This window comes from Mesoplodon densirostris, chromosome 4 (assembly GCF_025265405.1).
Source record: "Mesoplodon densirostris isolate mMesDen1 chromosome 4, mMesDen1 primary haplotype, whole genome shotgun sequence".
Taxonomy (NCBI): Eukaryota; Metazoa; Chordata; class Mammalia; order Artiodactyla; family Ziphiidae; genus Mesoplodon; species Mesoplodon densirostris.
This window is the reverse complement of record NC_082664.1, coordinates 181,518,590-181,539,158: the sequence shown is the minus strand read 5'-3', so window position 1 is coordinate 181,539,158 and position 20,569 is coordinate 181,518,590. Positions and strand designations below refer to the sequence as shown.

General features: G+C 40.6%; 1 protein-coding gene across 1 annotated transcript in view; it reads left to right on the top strand.

Annotated features, from left to right (window-relative positions):
• Positions 1-20,569, top strand: part of ZEB1 (zinc finger E-box binding homeobox 1) — a 201,760-nt gene that overhangs the window by 171,402 nt on the left and 9,789 nt on the right. The window contains exons 5-6 of the mRNA XM_060097802.1: positions 3,543-3,745; positions 6,770-6,875. Of these exons, the coding sequence (XP_059953785.1) occupies positions 3,543-3,745; positions 6,770-6,875 (309 nt within the window). The remainder of the gene's footprint in view (positions 1-3,542; positions 3,746-6,769; positions 6,876-20,569) is intronic.

The following is a 20,569-nucleotide window of genomic DNA, read 5'->3' as shown; positions in this document are numbered from 1 at the left end:
AAAAGATACTTGATATAATTTGTTTTCTTAAACTTACCAAGGCTTGATTTGTGACCCAAGATATGATCTATCCTGGAGAATGTTCCACGAGCACTAAAGAAAGTGTATTCCATTGTTTTTGGATGGAATGTCCTATAAATATCAATTAAGTCCATCTTCTTTAATGTATCATTTAAAGCTTGTGTTTCCTTATTTATTTTCATTTTGGATGATCTGTCCATTGGTGAAAGTGGGGTGTTAAAGTCCCCTACTACAATCTGTTACTGTTGATTTCCCCTTTATGGTTGTTAGCATTTGCCTTATGTATTGAGGTGCTCCTATGTTGGGTGCATAAATATTTACAATTGTTATATCTTCTTCTTGGATTGATCCCTTGATCATTATGTAGTGTCCTTCTTTGTCTCTTCTAATAGTCTTTGTTTTAAAGTCTATTTTGTCTGATAGGAGAATTGCTACTCCAGCTTTCTTTTGATTTCCATTTGCATGGAAAATCTTTTTCCATCTCCTCACTTTCAGTCTGTATGTGTCCCTAGGTCTGAAGTGGGTCTGTTGTAGACAGCATATATACGGGTCTTGTTTTTGTATCCATTCAGCCAGTCTATGTCTTTTGGTTGGAGCATTTAATCCATTTACATTTAAGCTAGTTATAGGTATGTATGTTCCTATTACCATTTTTGTAATTGTTTCGGGTTTGTTATTGTAGGTCTTTTCCTTCTCTTGTGTTTCCTGCCTAGAGAAGTTCCTTTAGCATTTGTTGTAAAGCTAGTTTGGTGGTGAATTCTCTTAGCTTTTGCTTGTCTGAGAGGTTTTAATTTCTCCATCGAATCTGAATGAGGTCCTGGCTGGGTAGAGTAATCTTGGTTGTAGCTTTTTCCCTTTCATCACTTTAAATATGTCCTGCCACTCCCTTCTGGGCTGCAGAGTTTCTGCTGAAAGATCAGCTGTTAACCTTATGGGGATTCCCTTGTATGTTATTTGTTGTTTTTCCCTTGCTGCTTTTAATATATTTTCTTTGTAGTTAACTTTTGCTAGTTTAATTAATGTGTGTCTTCACGTGTTTCTGTATGGGACTCTGTGCTTCCTGGACTTGATTGTCTATTTCCTTTCCCATATTAGGGAGGTTTTCAAGTATTTTCTTGGACATATCTTTCTTTTTCTCTTCTTCTTCTTCTGGGACCCCTATAATTCGAATGTTGGTGTGTTTAATGTTGTCCCAGAGGTCTCTGAGAATGTCCTCAATTCTTTTCATTCTTTTTTCTTTATTCTGCTCTGTGGTAGTTATTTCCACTATTTGGTAGTTATTTCCACTATTTTATCTTCCAGGTCACTTATCTGTTCTTCTGCCTCAGTTATTCTGCTATTGATTCCTTTTAGAGAGTTTTTAATTTCATTTATTGTGTTGTTCATCATTGTCTGTTTGCCCTTTAGTTCTTCTAGGTCCTTGTTAAATGTTTCTTGTATTTACTCCATTTTATTTCTAAGATTTTGGATCATCTTTACTATCACTACTCTGAATTATTTTTCAGGTAGACTGCCTATTTCGTCTTCACTTGTTTGGTCTGGTGGGTTTTTTTTGTTTTTTTTGCAGTACGCAGGCCTCTCACTGTTGTGGCCTCTCCCGTTGCGGAGCACAGGCTCTGGACGCGCAGGCTCAGCGGCCATGGCTCATGGGCCTAGCCACTCCGCGGCATGTGGGATCTTCCCAAACCAGGGCATGAACCCGTGTCCCCTGCATTGGCAGGTGGAGTCTCAAACACTGTGCCACCAGGGAAGCCCAGTCTGGTGGGTTTTTACCTTGCTCCTTCATCTGCTGTGTGTTTCTCTGTCTTCTCACTTTAACTTGCTGTTTTGGGGGTCTCCTTTTCGCAGGCTTCAGGTCCGTAGTTCCCGTTGTTTTTGGTGTCTGACCCCAGTGGGTAAGGTTGGTTCAGTGGGTTGTGTAGGCTTCCTGGTGGAGGGGACTGGTGCCTGTGTTCTGGTGGATGAGGCTGGATCTTGTCTTTCTGGTGGGCAGGACCGTGTCCAGTGGTGTGTTTGGGGGTGTCTGTCACCTTATTATGATTTTAGGCAGCCTCTCTGCTAATGGGTTGGGTTGTGTTCCTGTCTTGCTAGTTGTTTGGCATGGCCTGTCCAGCACTAGAGATTGCTGGTCATTGAGTGGAGCTGGGTCTTAGCATTGAGACGGACATCTCTGGGAGAGCTTTTGCTGTTTGATATTACGTGGAGCCAGGAGGTCTCTGGTGGACCAGTGTCCTGAACTCAGCTCTCCCACCACAGAGGCTCAGGCCTGACACCCGGCTGGAGCACCAAGACCCTGTCAGCCACACAGCTCAGAAGAAAAGGGAGGAAAAAAGAAAGAAAGAAAAGAAAGTTATTAAAATAAAATTTTTTTAATTATTAAAAATAAAAAATTTAAAAATAATTTTAAGAAGGGGAAAGAAAGAAGAGAGCAACCAAACCAAAAAACAAATCCCCCAATTATAATAAGTGCTCAAAACTATACTAGACAGACAGAACCATAGGACAAATGGTAAAAGCAAAGCTATACAGACAAAATCACACAAAGAAGCATACACATACACACTCACAAAAAGAGAAAAAGGAAAAAATATATATATATAAAAAGAAAAAAAGAAAGAGAGCAAACAAATCAATAAAAAATCTACCAGTGATAATAAGCTCTAAATACTAAACTAAGATAAACATAAAAGCAGACCCAAGTCTACAGTTGTTCCCAAAGTCCACCTCCTCAATTTGGGATGATATGTTGTCTATTCAGGTATTCCACAGATGCAGGTACATCACGTTGGTGGTGGAGATTTAATCTGCTACTCCTGAGGCTGTTGGGAGAGATCTCCCTTTCTCTTCTTTGTTCAGACAGCTCCTGGGGTTCAGCTTTGAATTTGGCCCCACCTCTGCGTGTAGGTCGCCTGAGGGTGTCTGTTCTTCACTCAGACAGGACGGGGTTAAAGGAGCTGCTGATTCGGGGGCTCTGGCTCACTCAGGCTGGGGGGGAGGGAGGGGCACGGAGTGTGGGGCGAGCCTGTGGCGGCAGAGGCCGGCGGGACATTGCACCAGCCCGAGGTGTGCCGTGCGCTCTCTCGGGGAAGCCGTCCCTGGATCCCGGGACCCCAGCAGTGGCGGGCTGCACAGGCTCCCAGAAGGGGGGCGTGGACAGTGACCTGTGCTCACACACAGGCCTCTTGGCGGCGGCAGCAGCAGCCCCAGCGTCCCACGCCCATCTCTGAGGTCTGTGCTTTTAGCCGCGGCTCGCGCCCATCTCTGGAGCTCCTTTAAGGAGCGCTCTTAATCCCCTCTCCCAGGTACATGGGGAGTTTCTTGCCTTTTGGGTAGGTTTGAGGTCTTCTGCCAGCGTTCAGTAGGTGTTCTGTAGCAGTTGTTCCACGTGTAGATGTATTTCTGATGTATCTCTGGGGAGGAAGGTGATCTCCACGTCTCACTCCTCCGCCATCTTGAAGGTCTGTCCTGGCAATAATTTTTTAATGTTTTTAAATTTAAAATATATGATCCTTCTTTTACAGGAACACCAGATGCATTTTCCCAGTTACTCACCTGCCCGTATTGTGACAGAGGATATAAACGCTTTACCTCTCTGAAAGAACACATTAAATATCGCCATGAAAAGAATGAAGATAACTTCAGTTGCTCCCTGTGCAGTTACACCTTTGCATACAGAACCCAGCTCGAACGTCACATGACCTCCCATAAATCAGGAAGAGATCAAGTAAGTGGAATGACTGCATTCACAAACTTTCCACACTGAGAACTCACCCCTCCACAGAAGGCGAGGGTTTTAATAGACTGAAAAATTTAGGGGATGTACTGGACAGTGTCAGGTCTACAGCCTTATGAAAAGGAAAGTGATTATTCATTTGTATTATCTGGTCATTTCTGATTTTAAAAGCACAAATGAACACTATTTTAGAGGTAACTAAGTTTTTTTTTCTTTTTCAGGTAGGTCCCTTTCATCTCAATTTGTTTTGCTTATACCATAACAAATATTTCTCTTATGTTTAGGATTTCAAAATACATACTACTGGAATGTTCAGTGTAGGGAAAATAACTGATTGCATAAACTGCATGCCTCTAAAAGTCTAAAGTTTAGACTCTAAACCATTTTTAATCTGAAGATTCAATTTTCATATGGTTTATTCTACTTCTGTTTCACTTTGCCTCAATTTCTAGAAGCATAAACCAAGACTATCCTATAAGTGTAAGTTACATTTAAATTGTTGGCTCTGTACTTAAGTACAGATTAGAGTTAAAGAAGCTTTTGCCAGTTGTCCTTTTATAAGATCCTGATAACTATCAACTGCAAGTAATGAAATTTAGCTACTTAATTCTAGATTTAAAAATCAAGTAAATATTCAACTGCACAGGGTATGTTGAGGCTATGTCCAGTTTCTTATATCCAAGGATGTGAATATCTGTCTACCTGAGTGCATCATGCACGAGAGTCTTCTCTGTGTGCGCCTAAGTCACAGATCCCCTAGAGGACAAGTTACCCCAAACCAGAAAACTGCAACAGAATGATGAGAAGGGTCAGCCTGTCTTCTCAGGGCTCTGGGGACAGCACTCACGAACTAAGATAAGGGGTGTGGGAGGGTGGCAGGCAGGAAGAACCAAGCTTCTCCTCAGGTGGGTTAGTGGTTCCGTCCACGCAGGGCACTTGGGGTGGAGCAAGCACCAGGAGGAGAGAAAACTGACACACGGAAGACAAAGCCTATCTGTTCGCATGTGCCCCGCACGAGTCTTGTCAGGGACAATACAGACGCGTGCTCTTGCCACACTGGTGTCCCGACATGACCACGCTATAGACAAGCCCTGGGGAAAGGGCCTGCCAGGTGACGTTTGGGGAGCAGCCCCGTCCTGCCTCTGCTGCCCCACATCCTCTACCCTGAGGGCCCTTGTCAAAGGAGGGGACCTTCGGAGGACAGATGGAACTGGTGGGGAAAGCAGGAGATGCTGCTATAAAATTGTAAGATCTCTGATGAGTGTGAAGGCCACTTTCTGTGAGGATTGATGGGTGCTGTGAGGATTTGTCTGATGGGTGCAAAGGTACAATAGTGAAAAAGATGAGCAAAGTCCCTGACAGTAGAAGGCGTGTATTAGTAGGTGATAGAAATGTAAGATATAAAAGCAGGTAGAATGAAGAAGAAATAAGGCAAGAGTAAGAGGATAGAAAGTGGTGGAAGCCGCTATTTTTATTATTTTTTTTACAGGGTAGGGAAACCTTTCTGAGAATAAGTGTGATAGGGAAGCCACTGAAAGATACTGCATTTTGTCTTTATATTTCTAAGGCAGCACGGGCTCTTGGGTGCAAAGTAGACTGAGAGGGACAAGAAGGAAGCAGGGAGGCCACTTAGAGGCTGTGGCTGTGATCTAGGCCAGAGGTGGTCGGTGTGGCAGACACATCGTTAGGGACCGTGGGTGCAGGATCGTTGCTGGGGGATTGAACAAGGGTCTAAGGGAAAGAGAGGGATCCGGGATTCTTCCGAAGTTCAGGGCTTAAGTGATGATCAAGTCAATGAGGGGGTTATTCACAAAGGTAAGAGACACATGAGAGGAGGAGCCGACTCTTCCAGGAGAGGAATGCAGGGGTCACCGCAGGGGTCGCCGCAGGCCTGTTCCCAGCAGGGACCATGGAGGGAGCAGCCGGCTGTGAGGGTCTGGCATTGAGGGGCGGGGAGACTTCGAGCGAGAGAAATCTGGGCGTTGTCACCGTATGTCTGGTTTCAAAGCCAGGGGTTTGGGTGAAGTAGAGGCTGACACGTGCTCATTCTCTGTCCTTCCTGTACGAAGGACAGAGGGAGGGAGGTTCCAGTGAGGGAGAGCACGCTGGACTTGAGCCTTTGACAGATGGATAGCATCTTAACTGTCATAATTCAGGGGAAACATAGCCAAGAAGTAAGGGACAGTATAAATCAGAGCAAGGAGATGAAGAGCAGTACATGTGCAGAAGATTGGGACTCACTGGACGACTAGGGCATAGGCTCCTGGGAGGGGACTGGTGAAGAAGAAGCCTGGAGACTCAGGGGCTATGAACCTGGCGTCTCTAGTATTAGAATCTGGGTTCAGGGGTGGAGAGGAATCCTCTAGAAATCTATGAGCAGAACTGGTTGAATAATTCAATTCCAGCAGTGCTTCTGTAAGATTAATAAAGGGTACAGAATATATTCGAAGTATATAGAAGTGGAGATTTGATAAGCCAGGCAGAAAGCTATTATAACAATCCATATATGGCTGAAAAAAATGGAAGTACTTTTTAAATCATCAGATTAAGGTACATTATGGAAATACTAAACTTGTACTTTTTAAATCATCAGATTAAGGTACATTTTGGAAATACCAAACTTACTAGAGACAGGCTAAAGTGCTGAAAAAGCCCAGCCTTTTCTTCTGTTCAGGAGACCTTGTGCTTCTGTGTAGTAACTATGCTAGAGACAGATGACAGGATGTTCTCGACTGCAGTTCCTTTATCTGTGAATGAGACTGAGGGGAGACGGTCTCTGGTTCCTTGCAAAGTGTGTAGTATTTCATAAAGTGATTCTGATCCTTTATGTCAAAATTCTGCTGCCATGATCAACCTCCTTTTTGGTAATATTCCAAGTGTTAGATTTTTGTGACTTAAAATTTGAGGCCTTTAAGAAACAAAAGAATCACCAAAACATTACTTTTAGTAGACTGGATGTTCTTTATGTCTAAAGCCTTTTTGCTTTATAAATAAAACACCAATTCTTTCTTACAGAGACATGTGACGCAGTCTGGGGGTAATCGTAAATTCAAGTGCACTGAATGTGGAAAAGCTTTCAAATACAAACACCATCTAAAAGAGCACTTAAGAATCCACAGTGGTAAATATTTGTTTTCTTTGTCTATGGTGAATATCATAGCAATGATGGTAATAAATTACACACATGATTAGAAACGCTGCTTTTCTTTTAGGATAAAGACTAATCTGGAGAAATCTTCTGCTTGTAAATGGTATTTTACTGGAATCTTAATCTTTGACTAAAGTATAGCAAGTCAGTAGGACATACTCCAAATTTCCTCATCAGAATATAGCATGCGTTAACCAGACATACAACCCGAAAACACTTCAGCTTTCTGGTGAATGTTAATTTCATCACCTCCCCTGCACAGTTAACAAGGGAATGATAAAAGGTATAGGGGTACCGTGTGCACAAGCAAAGGAGGAGATGAAGACACTCTTCTTTACATGAGAGAAGTAGAAATGGAACTCGAGGCAGGAGGTGGCATGGGTGCTGTGGAGTCAGCGGGAGAGGGCAGCACAGCGGGGCACGGACTGAGGCGTGAAGGGGGACCTACAGGAGGGAAATGTGCTCTGCCCTCATCTCACCCTTCTCTTCTACACTAGTCACTGTCTGCAGCTTTACGTACAAAATGAACATTACTATATGGTAAATATGTTATGTCTGTTTAGAAACTTGTTTCCACAAAAGCTATCAAAACCTAGAAAGTATCCCACATTTGCTTTATGAACTCTGTTCGTCTCCTGATTCATTCTGATATGTTACTTAAATAATGAGTGGGAAATTATGTGTCTGCACATGCGTATTTTGTGAAGATTTTACAAATATCCTGCAAAAAGAGTAGAGTTGGGTGGCTTTACGAGGTCTGGTTGGTGATATCTGTATGGAACTGCATTTCTAGACGTTGTGCTGAATTGGTTGTTGAGGGCTAAATAATGTTAAAGTTACCACTTAAAAATGCTCAAACCAAGATTCATACAAATACATTTTTAAATTTTTACACATTATAATGTGTCTGGAAAGTAAAGATTATCTTTTAGAGCCTGCAACAGGATCCTGTTTCTCAGCTCCTGTGCCACTGAACAGTTTTCATCAATTTTATACATATATATTAATATTAATTAACATATATTAATATATATATTAAATGGATCTTTTTTCCTCTTACACCACTGTCCTTTTTTCTTCTAGCTTTATTGAGATATAATTGACATACAGCACTGTATAAGTTTAAGGTGTACAGCGTGATCTGACTTACATACATCATGAAATGATTATCACAATAAGTTTAGTGAACATCCATCTCATACAGACGCAAAATTATAGAAAAAATATTTTCCTTGTGATGAGATCTCTTAGGATTTACTCTCAACTTTCATATATAATATGCAGCAGTGTTAATTATACTTATCATGTTATACATTGCATTCCTAGTACTTATTTATCTTATAACTGGAAGTTTGTACCTTTGGACCACCTTCATCCAATTCCCCCTCCCCCCATCCCACCTCTGGTAATCACAGATCTCATCTCTTTTTCTATGAGTTTGTTTGTAAATTTTTACAAAGTGTCTTTGTCTGGTTTTGGTATCAGGCTGATGCTGGCCTTGTAGAATGAGTTCAGAAGTGTCCCTTCCTCTTGCAAACTTATTTTTGAAACAGTTTAAGAAAAATAGGTGTTACATCAATAATATATTTTTAATAACCTCCTGTCTTATCAGAAATGATTTGAAGTTGTTGATAGAGATATAGCTAATTCAAGGGGGTTATTTAAATATTAAAATTGGGGTAATAAAGCTTAAAGTAAGATTCACATACAAAATGAATGTCATATGGTCCTATTTGCAGTCATATAAGAAGGACTTATCAGATCTATAGATGATACGCAGTTGGGATGCACAGATCACACCAAACATTAAAATATAAGTCTAGAAACAAGAAGTTAATAATCACAGAATCCCACAATGATACTCAAAACTCAACCTCAATCAAGTAGGGAGCTACTGTCTGTAATACCTACAGAAAAACTTGAGGAGTTTCGATGGTGAAGAGCTTTGTATAAGCTAACAGTAAGCTGCTGCTTTAAAAGATAAGGCAAATTTAGGCCACATCATAGAACCAAAACTCCCACAGTGCTTTGCTCTCCATTCATTATGTATTTATGTCTCCTATTATTAAAATTATTTACTATGAGGCTTGTACACCTTTAATACAGCAAAAATTTTAAAAACATTTAAGAAAATAAAGTTAAAGTAAGACAGGCATGAACTAAACGTGAGAAAAAAAGGAATATATAAAATCCTTTGCATATACTAGAAGTGACCACAAATTAGACCCTAAGGTTTAGGAAGTAAGAAAACTACAGTTAGTAACCAAGACCCAGAGTGACTGTAAAAAGCACAACCCTTACATATGGAACAACTCCTACAGAACACTGGCAGAAGGCCAAAGACTTCCCAAAAGGCCGTGTGGCTGACAGGGTCTTGGTGCTCCAGCCAGGTGTCAGGCCTGAGTCTCTGAGGTGGGAGAGCCAAGTTCAGGACATTGGACCACCGGACACATCCCAGCCCCACGTAATATCAATTGGCGAGAGCTCTCCCAGAGATCTCCGTCTCAATGCTAAGACCCAGCTAAACTCAACGACCAGCAAGCTCCAGTGCCGGACACCCCATGCCAAACAACTAGCAAGACAGGAACACAACCCCACCCATTAGCAAGGAGGCTGCCTAAAATCGTAAGGTCACAGACACCCCAACGGTCCTGTCGACCAGAAATACAAGATCCAGCCTCATCCACCAGAACACAGGCACCAGTCTCCTCCACCAGGAAGCCTACACAACCCACTGAACCAACCTTAGCCACTGGGAGCAGACACCAAAAACAGAACCTGCAGCCTGTGAAAAGGAGACCCCAAACGCAGGAACTTAGGCAAGGAGAAGACAGAGAAATACACAGCAGATGAAGAAAGTAAAAACCCACCAGACCGAACAAATGAAGAGGAAAAGCGCAGTCTGAAAAAGAATTGAGAGTGATGATAGTAAAGATGATCCAAAATCTTGGAAATAGAATGGAGGGAATACAAGAAACATCTAACAAGGATCTAGAAGAACTAAAGAGCAAACAGACAATGATGAACACAATAAATGAAATTAAAAATCCTCTAGAAGGAATCAATACCAGAATAACTGAGGCAGAAGAACGGATAAGTGACCTGGAAGATAAAATAGTGGAAATAACTGCTGCAGAGCAGAATAGAGAAAAAAGAATGAAAAGAACTGAGGACAGTCTCAGAGACCTCTGGGACAACATTAAACGCACCAACATTCGAATTACAGGGGTCCCAGAAGAAGAGGAGAAAAAGAAAGGGACTGAGAAAATATTTGAAAGGATTATAGTTGAAAACTTCCCTAATATGGGAAAGGAAATAATCAACTCCAGGAAGCACAGAGGGTCCCATACAGGATAAATCCAAAGAGAAACACACCAAGACACATGTTAATCAAACTATCAAAAATTAAATACAAAGAATTAAAAGCAGCAAGGGAAAAGCAACAAATAACATACAAGGGAATCCCCATAAGGTTAACAGCTGATCTTTCAGCAGAAACTCTGCAGCCCAGAAGGGAGTGGCAGGACATATTTAAAGTGATGAAAGGGAAAAAACCTACAACCAAGATTACTCTACCCAGCAAGGATCTCATTCAGATTCAACAGAGAAATTAAAACCTTAACAGACAAGCAAAAGCTAACAGAATTCACCACCACCAAACCAGCTTTACAACAAATGCCGAAGGAACTTCTCTAGGCAGGAAACACAAGAGAAGGAAAAGACCTACAATAACAAACCCAACACAATTAAGAAAATGGTAATTGGAACATAACATATCCATAATTACCTTAAATGTAAATGTATTAAGTGCTCCAACCAAAAGACATAGACTGGCTGAATGGATACAGAAACATATGCTGTCTACAAGAGATGCACTTCAGACCTAGGGACACATACAGACTGAAAGTGAGGGGATGGAAAAAGATATTCCATGCAAATGGAAATAAAAGAAAGCTGGAGTAGCAGTTCTCCTATCAGACAAAATAGACTTTAAAATAAAGACTATTACAAGAGACAAAGAAGGACACTATATAATGATCAAGGGATCAATCCAAGAGGAAGATATAACAATTGTAAATATTTAGGCACCCAACACAGGAGCACCTCAATACATAAGGCAAATACTAACAGCCATAAAAGGGGAAATCGACAGTAACACAATCATAGTAGGGGACTTTAACACCCCACTTTCACCAATGGACAGATCATCCAAAGTGAAAATAAATAAGGAAACACAAGCTTTAAATGATACATTAAACAAGATGGACTTAATTGATATTTATAGGACATTCCACCCAAAAACAACAGAATACACTTTCTTCTCAAGTGCTCATGGAATGTTCTCCAGGATAGATCATATCTTAGGTCACAAATCAAGCCTTGGTAAATTTAAGAAAATTGAAACTGTATCAAGTATCTTTCCTGACAACAACACTGAGACTAGATATCAATTACAGGAAAAAAAAACTAAAAAATACAAACACATGGAAGCTAAACAATATGCTACTGAATAACCAAGACATCACGGAAGAAATCAAAAAGGAAATAAAAAAATACCTAGAAACAGATGACAGTGAAAACACAATTACCCAAAACCTGTGGGATGCAGCAAAAGCAATTCTAAGAGGGAAGTTAATCGCAGCACAATCCTACCTCAAGAAACAAGAAACATCTCAAATAAACAACCTAACCTTACACTTAAAGCAATTAGAGAAAGAACAAAAATAGCCCAAAGTTACCAGAAGGAAAGATATCATAAAGATCGCAAATAAATGAAAAAGAGATGAATGAAACAATAGCAAAGATCAATAAAACTAAAAGCTGGTTCTTTGAGAAGATACACAAAATTGATAAACCATTAGCCAGACTCATCAAGAAAAAAAGGAGAAAACTCAAATCAATAGAATTAGGAAAGAAAAAGGAGAAGTAACAACTGACACTGCTGATATGCAAAGGATCATGAGAGATTACTACAAGCAACTCTATGCCAATAAAATGGACAACTTGGAGAAATGGACAAATTCTTAGAAAAGCACAACTTTCCAAGACTGAACCAGGAAGAAATAGAAAACATAAACAGACTAATAACAAGCACTGAAATTGAGACTGTGATTAAAAATCTTCCAACAAACAAAAGTCCAGGACCAGGTGGCTTCACAGGCAAATTCTATCAAACATTTAGAGAAGAGCTAACACCTATCTTCAACTCTTCCAAAATATAGCAGAGGGAGGAACACTGCCAAACTCATTCTACAAGGCCACCATCACCCTGATACTAAAACCAAAGATGTCACAAAGAAAGAAAACTACAGGCCAATATCACTGATGAACATAGATGCAAAAATCCACAACAAAATACTAGCAAACAGGGCTTCCCTGGTGGCGCAGTGGTTGAGAGTCCGTGTGCCGATGCAGGGGACACGGGTTCATGCCCCGGTCCGGGAAGATCCCACATGCTGCGGAGCGGCTAGGCCCGTGAGCCATGGCCACTAGCCTGCGCATCCGGAGCCTGTGCTCCGCCACAGGAGAGGCCACAACAGTGAGAGGCCCACATACCACACACACACAAAAAAAAATACTAGCAAAGAGAATCCAACAGCACATTAAAAGGATCATACACCATGATCATACACCATGATCCCAGGAATGCAAGGATTCTTCAATATATGCAAATCAATCAATGTGATACACCATGTTAACAAACTGAAGGATAAAAACCGTATGATAATAGATGCAGAAAAAGCTTTTGGGGCTTCCCTGGTGGTGCAGTGGTTGAGAGTCTGCCTGCCGATGCAGGGGACACGGGTTCGTGCCCCGGTCCGGGAGGATCCCACATGCCGCGGAGCGACTGGGCCCGTGAGCCACGGCCGCTGAGCCTGCGCGTCCGGAGCCTGTGCTCCACAATGGGAGAGGCCACACAGTGAGAAGCCCACATACCACACACACAAAAAAAAGCTTTTGACAAAATTCAACACCCATTTATGATAAAAACTCTCCAGCAAGTAGGCATAGAGGGAAATTACCTCAGCATAATAAAGGCCATATATGACAAACCCATAGCCAACATCATTCTCAATGGTGAAAAACTGAAACCATTTCCACTAATACCAGGAATAAGACAAGGTTGCCCACTCTCACCACTCTTATTCAACATAGTTTTGGAAGTTTTAGCCATAGCAGTCAGAGAAGAAAAAGAAATAAAAGGAATTCAAATCGGATAAGAAGTAAAACTCACTGTTTGCAGATGACATGATACTGTACTAGAGAATCCTAAAGATGCTACCAGAAGACTACTAGAGCTAATCAATGAATTTCGTAAAGTAGCAGGATACAAAATTAATGCACAGAAATCTCTGGCATTCCTATATACACACTAATGATGAAAAATCTGAAAGAGAAATTAAGGAAACACTCCCATTTACCATTGCAACACAAAGAATAAAATACCTAGGAATAAACCTACCTAAGGAGACAAAAGACCTGTATGCAGAAAACTGTAAGACACTGATGAAAGAAATTAAAGATGATACAAACAGATGGAAAGATACACTATGTTCTTTGATTGGAAGAATCAACGTTGTGAAAATGACTCTACTACCCAAAGCAATCTACAGATTCAATGCAATCCCTATCAAACTACCACTGGCATTTGTCACAGAACTAGAACAAAAAAATTGCACAATTTGTATGGAAACACAAAAGACCCCGAATAGTCAAAGCAATCTTGAGAAAGAAAAACAGAGCTGGAGGAATCAGGCTCCCGGACTTCAGACTGTAGTACAAAGCTACAGTAATCAAGACAGTATGGTACTGGCACAAAAACAGAAATATAGATCAATGGAACAGGATAGAAAGCCCAGAGAAAAACCCACGCACGTACGGTCACCTTATCTTTGATAAAGGAGCAAGAATATACAATGGAGAATTGAGCCTCTTCAATAAGTGGTGCTGGTCCCACATCGACTGATTCACTTTGTTATAAAGCAGAAACTAATAAAAAAAATAAAAATAAAAAATATAAAAAAATGAGTGGTGCTGGGAAAACTGGACAGCTACATGTAAAAGAATGAAATTAGAAAACTTCGTAACACCACACACAAAAATAAACTCAAAATGGATTAAAGACCTAAACGTAAGGCCACATACATAAAACTCTTAGAGGAAAACATAGGCAGAACACTCTATGACATAAATCACAGCAAGATCCTTTTTGACCCACCTCCTAGAGAAATGGAAATAAAGACAAAAATAAACAAATGGGATCTAATGAAACTTCAAAGCTTTTGCAAAGGAAACCATAAACAAGATGAAAAGACAACCCTCAGAATAGAAAATATTTGCAATTGAAGCAACTGACAAAGGATTAATCTCCAAAATACACCAGCAGCTCATGCAGCTCAATATCAGAAAAACAAACAACCCAATCTAAAAATGGGCAGAAGACCTAAATAGACATTTCTCTGAAGAAGATACACAGATTGCCAACAAACACATGAAAAGATGCTCAACATCATTAATCATTAGAGAAATGCAAATCAAAACTACAATGAGGTATATCACCTCACACCAGTCAGAATGGCCATCATCAAAACATCTACAAACAATAAATGCTGGAGAGGGTGTGGAGAAAAGGAACCCTCTTGCACTGTTGGTGGGAATGTGAATTGATACAGCCACTATGGAGAACATTATGGAGGTTCCTTAAAAAACTAAAAGTAGAACTACCATACGACCCAGCAATCCCACTACTGGGCATATACCCTGAAAAAAACATAATTCAAAAAGAGTCATGTACCACAATGTTCATTGCAGCACTATTTACAATAGCCAGGACATGGAAGCAACCTAAGTGTCCATCGACAGATGAATGGATGAAGAAGATGTGGCACATATATACAATGGAATATTACTCAGCCATAAAAAGAAATGAAACTGAGTTATTTGTAGTGAGGTGGATGGACCTAGAGTCTGTCCTACAGAGTGAAGTAAGTCAGAAAGAGAAAGACAGATACCATATGCTAACACATATATATGGAATTTTAAAAAAAAGGTTCTGAAGAACCTAGGGGCAGTACAGGAATTAGACGCAGACGTAGAGAACGGACTTGAGGACACAGGGAGGGGGAAGGGTAAACTGAGACAAAGTGAGAGAGGGGCATGGACATATATACAGTACCAAATGTAAAATAGGTAGCTAGTGGGAAGCAGCCACATAGCACAGGGAGATCAGCTCGGTGCTTTGTGACCACCTAGAAGGGTGGGATAGGGAGGGTGGGAGGGAGATGCAAGAGGGAGTGGATATGGGGATAGATGTATACGTATAGCTGATTCCCTCTGTTATACAGCAGAAACTGACACACCATTGCAAAGCAATTATACTCTAATAAAGATGTTAAAAAATTAAGTTAAAGAATAAAGAACAAAATATTTATATCATCCTGAGAAATATCCTTAAAATAATACAGCAGAGAATTTGATAGTGTTTTCTCTCTAAAATAAGATTTTTCGATAGAGGCCAGTGATAGTTCACCAAAGTGCAATTCAGAAAAAGCATTGTCCCAGGGTGGCCGATGGATGCTGTCCCAGTCTACGGCTCCCTGATGGTTTCTTCCAAGGGGAGAGTTCAAGCAGGGCTACTCAGTGTCATCCCAGATACATTGAGAAACTAGTACATCAAGACGGTGCTGTGACAGTTTCATTGTATTTTATACAATATTGGTCCATAGGAGATTGGAAAATTGTTTTAATGAAAAAACAAATGACCCTTCACCACAGATAGTTTTGAAAGCACTGTTTAGAGTATCTAGTAATGAATGAACTGCATATCCTTCAGGAGTCCTCTGTAATTTTTTTTCTCAGCTGAGTTTTTAAAAGGCCTTGAGGGTCAGGGTCCTCAATTCTATGCCATAAAATTGCCCGGATAGTTGGTCTCTTCTGATACCCATGAAATGAACCCTATGCAGAGACGTGTGTCACCCGTCATGTGAACTTCACACATGGGTGGGAACTGAGCTGTGAGAAGGCCACCACACCTGCACACACAGGGGGTGCAAAAGAGCCCCTGCACCTGGGCTGCGATCCTCCCCAGTAAGTAACCTAGGTTTGTTCCATGGCCTTACCGTCATTTTAGCCTGGAAAACTTTTACATCAGGTGCAACCAAACACCCACCCAGCCATTAAAAAAAAGAAGTCAGTGTTCGTAGTACATGTAACTTTGAGCTGCACACCCTCCTGATATGACCTCCAGGGCTGAGCGGTTACAAACACTGACCCAGGTTGACTGGTAAGCGAGCTGATGTGCTTCAGCTATCATCCATAAGCTATAAAGTTAGAGTTAGAAACAAGGGTTTTTCTAACAAACGTAGTGACTTTGGCTGTAGAATAACTGTTCTGCAGACTTTCTTTGCAGGAGTGGTAAAATATCAGGGTGATTCCCAATAAGCATAATGATAACTAGCACTTACTGAATACCTAACTCTGTACAGCCACATTCTAGTTACTTGTGTGCATTAAGTCATGTAGTTCTCACAATAGCCCTGTGAGGTAGATGCTACTATTTCCTCTTTTTTTTTTTTTTTACTGATGAGAAAATGGAGGTTCAGCAAAAGCTTAGCGTGTGCACAGTCACTCAGCTGGGACGCGGCAGGGCTGGGCTCTGACGCAGGCATCCTGTCTCCACAGCCACTGCCGTGCCCCCTGTGCTCTTGTACCCCCGTTTGTAAAGACAGAACTAATCTGTATTACATACGCTTATTTTCCTAGTGAGCAAGAGAACAAGCGCAGCTCATCTAAAAATGCCATCGAGTAATTAAGAATGTGAAAATAAGAGAGATACTAGGACATATCCCTTGTTTTACCCCCACTGGAAATTTTTATATGATGCATTTTGAGTAATGAATCATATTTCAGGCATCCCACTGGAAAGATATTGATTAAACTGGAGAATTTCCAGAGGTGAGTGAAGAAGCGAGTAAGGGTTCTAAAAACCATGTCCCATGAGGAATGCATGAAAGACCCAGATATGTTCAACCTACACACGGGAAATTGAAGAATACACATGACAGCTCTTCATCAGTTTGGAAGTCTGGCTCGTGGAAGAAAAGTTAAACCAATTCTGTGTGACATCGGAAGCAAACTAGTACAAGGAAGTAGGCATTCTAACAAGCTGACTTTGGCTTAGTACTGAGCCTCTGATCATTGCCTTTGTAAGGAATCACTAACATTTCTTGAGAGCACACTGAGTTTTGCTATATAATCTCATATAACTGCTACAACAATCCAGTGAGGATGTATCTACATTTATTTATGCACCAAAACACTGAGGCTTAAAAAGGTTAAGAAAATAGCCTGTGACAGAGCCAGAATCTGAACCCAGATCCATGGTCCTCAGCAGAGCCAGACTAGACTGTCTTGCACAGAGCTGTCCAGCGGCAGTAGACTCCTTTTAATAAAGGAGGTAAAGCCAGTGTCAAGGATGATATAAAATGAACTCTTCATTGAGAAAGACGCTATATAGAGAGCTTATTAGATTCCTTCCAGTTCTGATTTCTTAGATATAAATTTCTGTGGGCAGCATTCTCTGAGGGCATGCGAGTTCTCTGTAAAGAAGGAGCCACCAACTCTCCCTGGTTTAGAGCCTTCTTGGAGTCTTCAAGCACTGAACAAAAGCATTGTTTGGAAGAACCAAGACAAAAGCCGTGTGGATGAAAGGCTCTTGGTGCTGCAGCCAGGAGTCAGTGCTGTGCCTCTGAGGTGGGAGAGCCAATTTCAGGACACTGGTCCACAAGAGACCTCCCAGCTCCACATAATATCAAACGGCGAAAATCTTCCAGAGATCGCCATCTCAACACCAGCATCCAGCTTCACTCAACAACCAGCAAGCTACAGTGCTGGACACCCTATGCCAAACAACTAGCAAGATACGAACACAATGCCACCCATTAGCAGAGAGGCTGCCTAAAATCATAAAAAGTCCACAGACACCCCAAAACACACCACCAGACATGGACCTGCCCACCTGAAAGACAAGATCCAGCCTCATCCAACAGAACACAGGCACTAGTCGCCTCCACCAGGAAGCCTACGCAACCCACTGAACAAACCTTAGCCACTGGGGACAGACAGCAAAAACAACGGGAACTATGAACCTGAAGCCTGCAAAAAGGAGACCCCAAACACAGTAAGATAAGCAAAATGAGAAGACAGAAAAAAACATACAACAGATGAAGGAGCAAGATAAAAACCCACCAGACCTAACAAATGAAATAGGCAGTCTACCTGAAAAAGAATTCAGAATAATGATAGTAAAGATGATCCAAAATCTTGGAAATAGAATAGAAAAAATGCAAGAAACATTTAACAAGGACCTAGAAGAACTAAAGATGAAACAAGCAACGATGAACAACACAATAAATGAAATTAAAAATACTCTAGATGGGATCAATAGCAGAATAACTGAGGCAGAAGAATGGATAAGTGACCTGGAAGATAAAATAGTGGAAATAACTACTGCAGAGCAGAATAAAGAAAAAAGAATGAAAAGAACTGAGGACAGTCTCAGAGACCTCTGGGACAACATTAAACGCACCAACATTCGAATTATAGGGGTTCCAGAAGAAGAAGAGAAAAAGAAAGGGACTGAGAAAATATTTGAAGAGATTATAGTTGAGAACTTCCCTAATATGGGAAAGGAAATAGTTAATCAAGTCCAGGAGGCACAGAGAGTCCCATACAGAATAAATCCAAGGAGAAATAAGCTAAGACACATATTAATCAAACTGTCAAAAATTAAATACAAAGAAAACTTATTAAAAGCAGCAAGGGAAAAACACAACAAATAACACACAAGGGAATCCCCATAAGGTTAACAGCTGATCTTTCAGCAGAAACTCTGCAAGCCAGAAGGGGCTGGCAGGACATATTTAAAGTGATGAAGGAGAAAAAACTAAAACCAAGATTACTCTACCCAGCAAGGATCTCATTCAGATTCGATGGAGAAATTAAAACCTTTACAGACAAGAAAAAGCTAACAGAATTCAGCACCACCAAACCAGCTTTACAACAAATGCTAAAGGAACCTCTCTAGGCAAGAAACACAACAGAAGGAAAAGACCTATAATAACGAACCCAAAACAATTAAGAAAATGGGAATAGGAACATACATATCGATAATTACCTTAAATGTAAATGGACTAAATGCTCCCACCAAAAGACACAGATTGGCTGAATGGATCCCAAAGCAAGACCCATATATATGCTGTCTACAGGAGACCCACTTCAGACCTAGAGACACATACAGACTGAAAATAAGGGGATGGAAAAAGATATTCCATGCAAATGCAAACCAAAAGAAAGCTGGAGTAGCAATTCTCATATCAGACAAAATAGACTTAAAAGACTATTACAAGAGACAAAGAAGGACACTACATAATGATCAAGGGATCAATCCCTTGATTGAAGAAGGTATAACAATTGTAAATATTTATGCAGCCAACATAGGAGCACCTGGAACATTCTCCAGGATAGATCATATCTTGGGTCACAAATCAAGCCTTGGTAAATTTAAGAAAATTGAAATTGTATCAAGTATCTTTTCTGACCACAATGCTATGAGACTAGATATCAATTACAGGAAAATATCTGTAAAAAATACAAACACATGGAGGCTAAACAATACACTACTTAATAACGAAGTGATCACTGAAGAAATCAAAGAGGAAATTTAAAAAATACCTAGAAACAAATGACAATGGAGACACGATGACCCAAAACCTATGGGATGCAGCAAAAGCAATTCTAAGAGGGAAGTTTATAGCAATACAATTCCACCTTAAGAAACAGGAAACATCTCGAATAAACAACCTGACCTTGCACCTAAAGCAATTAGAGAAAGAAGAACAAAAACACCCCAAAGTTAGCAGAAGGAAAGAAATCATAAAAATCAGATCAGAAATAAATGAAAAAGAAATGAAGGAAACGATAGCAAAGATCAATAAAACTAAAAGCTGGTTCTTTGAGAAGATAAACAAAATTGATAGACCATTAGCCAGACTCATCAAGAAAAAAGGGAGAAGACTCAAATCAATAGAATTAGAAATGAAAAAGGAGAAGTAACAACTGACACTGCAGAAATACAAAAGATCATGAGAGATTACTATAAGCAACTCTATGCCAATAAAATGGACAACCTGGAAGAAATGGACAAATTCTTAGAAATGCACAACCTGCCAAGACTGAATCAGGAAGAAATAGAAAATATGAACAGACCAATCACAAGCACTGAAATTGAAACTGTGATAAAAAATCTTCCAACAAACAAAATCCCAGGACCAGATGGCTTCACAGGCGAATTCTATCAGACATTTAGAGAAGAGCTAACACCTATCCTTCTCAAACTCTTCCAAAATATAGCAGAGGGAGGAACACTCCCAAACTCACTCTACGAGGCCACCATCACCTTGATACCAAAGCCAGACAAGGATGTCACAAAGAAAGAAAACTACAGGCCAATATCACTGATTAACATAGATGCAAAAATCCTCAACAGAACACTAGCAAACAGAATCCAACAGCACATTAAAAGGATCATACACCATGATCAAGTGGGGTTTATCCCAGGAATGCAAAGATTCTTCAATACATGCAAATCAATCAATGTGATACACCAT